This window comes from Helicoverpa armigera, chromosome 6 (assembly GCF_030705265.1).
Source record: "Helicoverpa armigera isolate CAAS_96S chromosome 6, ASM3070526v1, whole genome shotgun sequence".
In the NCBI taxonomy this organism is placed as follows: domain Eukaryota; kingdom Metazoa; phylum Arthropoda; class Insecta; order Lepidoptera; family Noctuidae; genus Helicoverpa; species Helicoverpa armigera.
In genome coordinates, this window is record NC_087125.1 from 13499646 (window position 1) to 13507589 (window position 7944).

Sequence of the window (7944 nt, forward strand, 5' to 3'; positions counted from 1 at the left end):
TCTCGCGCGCCAGTGCAGCGTTCTAGCGCCAGTGAGCCGCGCCAGTAGTTCTGTGGGCACCGTCGAGAATACACCATAAGCCATGGGGCTGGAGAAACGTACCATCAAGATCATTGTCATTGTAGCAGTCGTTGTGCTGGTCATAGGTAAGTGTTTTTGGCTTGAAGTGTACCTAATTTTTTTTTTGGAGAAGATATATTTTTTTTGGAGAATATAAGTTTTTTTTGTTGAAAGTTTGTACAATGGAGGGATTGGTCTTTTGGGATAATGTGGACCTTTCAGTGTTTTAGTATGATGTTGAGTATGAATAACGATGTAAATGATGTGTTTTGTTGAGATAGGACAGAAACAGGAAATAAAGAGATAAATAATTCAATATTTTTTAATTCAGTGCGAAACTAGGTATTCATTTTTATATAACTTTATTTAACTCACTTAGAAATCATTGTGTACTAATTAGAGGTAGATACCTACATAGTGTTTATTGCGACTTTGAAACTTTCATTTGCAATCGATTTGCGACTAAATTACCAATTGGTACCTGCACAGTTTCTTTCGCATATAATGAGCAACGAAAAAAGTTGTACGTTACTACAAAATTATCTATATTTTAAACAATACAATTTTACATTTAACTTTTTACAAAGTTAGTTATTTATATTGTATTTACTTCATCGGCTTTCTAAATTAAAGTCAACTGTTATTATTTCGAATTAATTTACTTTTAAACTGTCTAGAGAACAGTCTATAGGTATTACCAGTTCAAAATGGAAGCTCGCACATCGAGGATGAAATTCATAAGGCTTCCTAGACCAGGCTTCAGGATAATGCAGAATGGTCACGCAAAAACGTACACACACTATGTCTAGATGGCTGGTCTAATACTTATAAAATATCCATATCTACACAAATATACTATTCTTTTCACTGTTGGAAAGCTACACTCCGAGTAACATAGGCTATATTTTATTGCGATACTGGTAATACTATCTATAGTTTCGTCGGGACGCGATAGAAACAGCCGGTAAACGACTGGTTCAGGATAAATTAATACCTACAACTAGTGAAATGTCTTCTCTCCATATTCCTTTTTTCCTTATAAACATAAATACAGACTACGACACGTACATACAGTAACTATCTAACTATTATTTTAAAGTAGTAAGTACAGCAAAGGTTTTAGGTCAAGCCGCTCCCCTTACCGGTGGTGCATTAACTTGATGTCTTTGCAATGTTTTGCAAGACATAAATGCACCCTTTATAAACTACACATTACATTTAGAGTAAAAAAAAATAGTTAAAACACGTACATTATGAAGGTCAGGTATTTGGTCGGTATCAGACCGACTAAAAACTTTTTTTGGAATCAAGATATTTTGAGATTTTGAGATTTACTGTCGCCCAACCGTTTAGTTTGTAGTGTGCTTGCTTATGTGGATTTATAAAAGCGTTTTTCTGCGCTGAGTTTTAATTTAGGCAAACTCTGAAAGTACGTTTCTTAAGTTGCTGACCACGTCGTTTTTATCCAACGAGTTTGACCCAGCAGTTATTGAGCGATATCTAGCGTCGTAAAAGCCAGGCTCTTGCGTCGGATTGTATCTGCGCCAGACAATGTGGCGCCAACATCTCGTCTCTTTGTCAATAACAAGAACTTGAAAACGTTGCCAAAATCGGGACCTATTCGAATTACTTTTGTTATTTGTAGTTCAGGTTAAAACGTCATAACGAACAAGTGAGCGTAAGGAAAAGTAGCGATACGGCAGCGCGCGAAATATCTTAGACACAGCTTTATTTACATAAACTATGGGAATGGAATCTGATCGAAATCCCGAAAATTGTAGTCAAGTCAAAAACTACCTATTATTTTGTTGAGACCTTTGTTGTTTCATGATGTCATAGAAGTGAAGAAGCATGCAAACGCTAATTGATTACTCCCCCAAGCTGACGTCAGAATGCACATTAAATGTACCTATGGGATCATACAGGTATATTCATATCTACAACGGTTCAAGCAGTGGCGGCGTAGCATCGGGTGGCACCCGGGGCGGACTAACTATTAAGCACCCCCCCCCCTCCAAAAAAAACGACAACATATAATCACGGAATAAAATTGTAAATTAAAGTACTTAAAAATCGTGTAGAAAACCAAACATGTTTTATAAAAACCAGCGGCAAGTGAAAAAGCCGCGAGCGCAGAGAGCGCGAAATTTTAGATTTTTGGAACAGCAAAGTACCAAAACGAGTTTAGAGGAAACCGCGGTATTTTTTTAGTTTTGAAACACAAAAGTACCCAAACAAGTGTGAAAAAAGTACTGCAAAGAGAAGAAGCCGCGAGCGTAGCGAGCGCGAAATTTTTTTAGTTTTGAAACACAAAAGTACCCAAACAAGTGTGAAAAAACTACTGCAAAGAGGAGAAGCCGCGAGCGCAGCGAGCGCGAAATTTTTTATTTTTGGGACGCAATGATGTGTAAAGAAATTAGGAAAAAGTCACAGGTAAGTGAAAGGCGCGAGCGCAGCGAGCGCGAAATTTTTGAGTCTTAAAACACAAAAATACTCAAACAAGTTTGAAAAAAACCAGTGTCCGGTGAAAAAGCTGCGAGCGCGAAATTTTTTGAGTTTTGGGACACAAAAGTCCTCCACCTCCTAAACAGCTTAGAAATCGTCAGCGTAGAGCGTCAGTTGTTTTTGCTACTTCGGTGCTTTAACTTTTTGTTCGATTGAGGACTCAAAGAGCGCAGATTTAATCAGAAATGATGAAAAAAACGCGAGCGAAGGAGCGGATTTTTTTTTATAACTTTGAGGAATTAATTTAAATAATCAGGTAAAAACAAATAAACAAGAAAGAGAGGGGTGACCGCCAGACTGGCACCCCTCTCAGTGTCGCCTCTACGTCTTGCGCATGGACTGTTGTAATTTTGTTTAAAATTTGAATAGCGTGCAGTCAGTGACTACTAGTGAACCTAGGCTTTGTAGATTAGAATGGCACCCTCAGTGACTTGTCCCTTCTGCCCGTGCCATACTGGTCATGCAGTTATGTGCCGACCGAGATGGCACCCCCCCAGACGTGGCACCCGGGGCGGACCGCCCCCTCCGCCCCCCCCTTACGCCGCTACTGGGTTCAAGGCTCAAGGGAATCTACAACTGACAAGTACGTTAGCTAACCACGTCGATCTCTTGTAAAATGATCAATTATAAAATTGGTCAATTCATACGGCTGCCATTAGTCCGGGTTTCCCCGGATTTTCCATAGTTTATAAGTCGTCCGGGCGGGGCGTACTTAGATAATAGGTAGCCTAAGAGTGTAGCTTCCCAACAGTGAATTCAAAATGGTTCAGAACTTTCGTTCGGATATTTTAGGGTCTATACAAACAAAAATATGTTTTATTTTTATTATATTAGTATAGATGAGAAGTTAGCGTCATATTCAGATATAGTAATAAAGTTTTTGAAATTGTGTTAATAAGTTGATGGTGAATGTTTGTTTCAGGAGGCATTATTGGACTTCTGCTTGGCCTTTTACTGCCTCAGCGCTATGTCGGTAAGCATTTAAGTTTATGTTAAAACTAACACAACCGATCTTTCCAAAATCTGAACGGGGTTGAGGTTCACACAAGGCGAAGACATAAATACGTCTAGCCATAATGAGTTCATTTTAAAGAAATGTCAAACGGTGTGCCCTTTGCTCTATTATTTTAACCAAGGGACATTAACTTGACGCAGCGCTTATTTTGCTCGAAGGTATAAGGGCTTTTTAAAACAATCAAGAACCTCGTGAAACCAGTTAGCAGTTGTTGATGTCAGACATATTGCATTTCTGAGCTTCGAATCAAAAGCAAAAGCTTGCTATGTGTCTGTACGTCAAACAATTCCTTAATTAGATAAAACTGGCGTAATTGAGTCTTATATTATTTTGATCATATTTCTTATTGTTTTGAATCTATCCCAGTTTCAATTGGATTAAATTCAGTTTTCATTTGGGGTCGTATCACGGTATCACATAGTTTGATCATAATTATCTCCAGACAGAAAAGGTCCTTACCAGTCTTTTAAACTGTGTGTTTGATAACAGAGCTGGAGGTATGGCCTCGTTCCGAGGAGTACACATGGGACCAGCCACTGATCCAGGTGAGAGGCAGCGACCCTGGCAGCTGGCATAACTGGTACCGACGACTCAATGACTTTCTCAGGGGTAAGTGGCAACAACCAAGATATCTTTGGACTGAAAATATTGCAATCTAATCTCCAATTTGCATTGGCTTTTGTTATTCCATCTGGTAAATGCATTACATTTCTCTTGTTGTACATGGCTAGGCCCCGCTCCTAAGACGACCCACGGACCAAGGAGTCACCAATTCAAAGCAACAAAACCCCTTTAGAAAATATGCAATTTCTTCCCTTAGACACCAGATCGATTCTTCACAATTATTTCAAAACCAAAACTTAAGTAATCCTTTATAATTCTAACCTTACATACCCAGTTTACGAGACCTCGATTCCCGAGGAGCCGCCCCGCGCACCATGTTCAGTCCACAACCGTCGCGACCAGCATCTGCGCTCAGACCAGTGTGACATGGCCATGAGGCTGTGGGCACCATGTACTGCTGACGAGTTCTACGGGTATGCTAGGGGCAAGCCTTGCATCTTCCTCAGGCTATCTCATGTAAGTTGATTCTTGTTTTCTCAGGTGGTCCTTTGAATATACTTTTTCATCATGCCCATAAAATACCATTCAAGATAATACCATTCATATCATTTCAAGTATTGTATTGCAAAAATAACCGTTTATTTTTAAGATTGGCTTTGGGTGTTCTTCTAGACGTAGGTCCTACTATATAATTTGTCGTAATGGGCACTGGACTTTACTGGACTGGAATGGTACTTTTGCCAAGTTGTCACTTGTGTTGTTTTGAAGACTTGCAGATAGCTAACCTTTGCAATATTTGCAACTAAGGGAAGTTTAGAGAAGTTGACCGGAACATCAAATTATTCCAATGAAGAAAATGATTCAATGGCTTTATTTCCTAATACTTGTAGTCTAGCTTTAGCTTGTACAATTACTTTGTTGTATGACCTAGATCCACTACTGGGTGCCTGAGCCATACAACATGACGTCATCGCTGCCTATCCCGCCAGACATGCCACCGCATATCCGAGAAGCTATGGTAAGTTTACATTACAGCTTTCTTACCTACTTATTTAAGTACTGAGGTTTGTGTATGATGTATATTTTGCTGACTGATTTGGACATCCTTGTTTCAATAATTTAACTGAAATAATAACACCCATATTAAATCGTGAAGATGAATATTTCGAAATTATCTGGTTCTGATGCATTATATTTTTCACAAATCAAAGAAATGTAATTTCGTCTCATGGGGGAAAAGCAAATAAAATACCCATATTTGAAAAGAATATTATTTATCTGAGCTACATTTATAGTACCTATGGAATCTAGTTAAGTATAACTCGAGAACATAACGTTTTTGTCATTCAGCGTCTTCGCCCCGCTCACCAATACGGCGACTTTATCTGGGTGACTTGCGACGGTGAATTTAGCGCTGACAAGGAAAACATCGGTCCGATCCAGTACATCCCTGCGGAGTACCCTCCAGGGTTTCCTCTCAGCCGGCTGCATACTGCTGATCGCATCCCCTACTCCGCCAGGAATATGCCTGATCAGGTTCCAGGACCACTGGTGGCTGTGTACTTTGAGAATCCACGACGTAAGTGCCTACTTATACTAGGTACCCTGGTTTGTAACTGAGGGCTAAGTAAAGTGATTTTCCATAGATACAAATTAAAAAAAGCATAATTGATACCTAAGTCGTAAAAAGGTACTTGAGACTTCAGTAATGTCTTTAGTTTGTAGACCATTGCTAACGAAGTTGGCCACAAATGTGTGCTACCAAACTGTGTATGAGATTCATATACATTATAATAATATAGTATTGTATTTATTGTTATGTAAGCATATGTATTAGTTTATAAGTATTTTTTATATTTTTGTATTGAATTTTTATGGGCCTTAGTTGCCTGAAATAAAGGAATAAATAAATAAATAAATAAAATATAAACTTATTAAGACAACAAAGTCTACTTCTTAAAAAACAGGGTTTTGCGATATTAAATCTAAAATAACTTGATGTAGGTAATCACAGTAGGTAAACCATTTTCTTGGCAATCTGTACCTTGTTTACTGTCCTACTTTTACAAAAGAAGCAGAATCATTTAAATGAGCATCCATATTTTCCAGGTGGAGTGGTGATCAACGTGGAGTGTCGCATCTGGACCCGCGACATCTTCTATGACCCCAAGAGTCGCTACGGACGCGCCCGGTTTGAGTTGTTCGTTGAATAACTTCACTAATAATGCCTATGCATTTGTTTTTACTTTGATAAGAACTTTCTTTATTTTCTCCTTTTTTATCGTCGCTGGTAGCCGTTGCTACTACCCAAGTAGTTCACCGACAACATAAACGTTTAGTTTTCTTCAAACAACTGTTTATGTACATACTTATGTAGTACCTACAATATATTTTGAACTTTTGCCTTACTAAAATGGGAATGAACACTAGGTACTATAGGTACTTTCAAGAAATTAATAGGATCGATGTTATATACGTTTACTATAAGTATACGTTGCATAGGATCATAAAAGCATAGGAGCCGTATTTTATGTATTATTTTCTACTTTTAGTTTTTATCTGACCTACCTAATTAGTTACTTGATGGTTAGTAATTTACTTATTAGCAATAACAGCTGCATTTATGATTGTGGTTTATTTAGAATTAATTAAACTTTTTCATACTGCTTTTGTAATAAAATGAATGGATGTTAGATGCTAGATTAGATGTTTGTTATTAAATATCTACAAATGCTGCCGTTTATGTTAGATTCTATGAATACCTAGTTGATAAGAATGAAAAGATCAATTATTTGGAATTAATTATTATAAATATATAATACAGTTAGGTTCGGTACCTATACATCCATACTTTATAAAAATACTTTGTCAGATAAATATTACCTAAGTAAAGTGCTTATATATAATTTCCTGCTTTTTAAGGGTACCTACAATTGAAATATAGCCATTCAATAATGTGACATTATTAAGATATAAGTATTGTACCTACTAGGTAACATCTGCCTTTTGGTATGCTAAATCAAATCAAAGTCTACCTTTTTAAATTGTTCAAAGAAATCGATTATAAAGTATTATTATTCTAGTTAGAGACCTTATTTATGAACCTGTTCAAAAAATATAAAATATTTAAGTAAATCTACCTCTTTACCTCCCCAAAAAAAAACTACCAAAGATAATTTTGTAGATAAGTTACAGACCTATAATTAAACTAGATAATATCATAATTAAATTATTCTTCCTATTCTGCCTTCCTAAATAAACATTCCTAATGTACAGTCGGGCACATTAAGGGCTGAGCCTCTTTCATACCTTCGCAATTTTCAACGGTTGTTGATAATCCACAGAGGTTTGATCCTAAGAAGTTGCAAATTATATAGATATTTATAATTTTTAATTGAGGCCTTTGATACCTATTTCAGTAGACTATAGATACTTTTTTTTTATCAGGGATGAAAATACCTAAATACGACTCGAGCATTAATGACCGTGACTGTACCTACTTTGTTTCTTGTAATAGAATAAGATCTGTCTGTTATGATATTAATTTATCACATTATATTTTAAATGTTTTATAAGTTGTTGTAAATATTTACTTGATGTGTTATGTGATGATAATTCTGGTGTTTCCTAGTTAAAGTTCAGATATTTGTGTACGTGAATTGAATATTGTGAATAAAATACCTACCCGTTTGAAAATTCTGTTTCTTTTAATTTTACTTTTCCTGCATTCTTTTACCCACTATCAGGTGTTTTCACCATCGACCTAGCCTTTTCCCAAATATGTTGGAGTCGGAGATACT

General features: G+C 36.8%; 1 protein-coding gene across 1 annotated transcript; it reads left to right on the top strand.

Moving 5' to 3' along the window:
* Positions 1-7828, top strand: LOC110383600 (sodium/potassium-transporting ATPase subunit beta-2). The gene is made up of 7 exons (XM_049852450.2): positions 1-146; positions 3488-3538; positions 4070-4189; positions 4479-4660; positions 5076-5162; positions 5495-5723; positions 6254-7828. The coding sequence occupies exons 1-7, from the start codon at positions 83-85 to the stop codon at positions 6355-6357; spliced, it is 837 nt and encodes a 278-aa protein (XP_049708407.1). The 5' UTR covers positions 1-82; the 3' UTR covers positions 6358-7828.
* Positions 7829-7944: the final 116 nt, after the last annotated feature.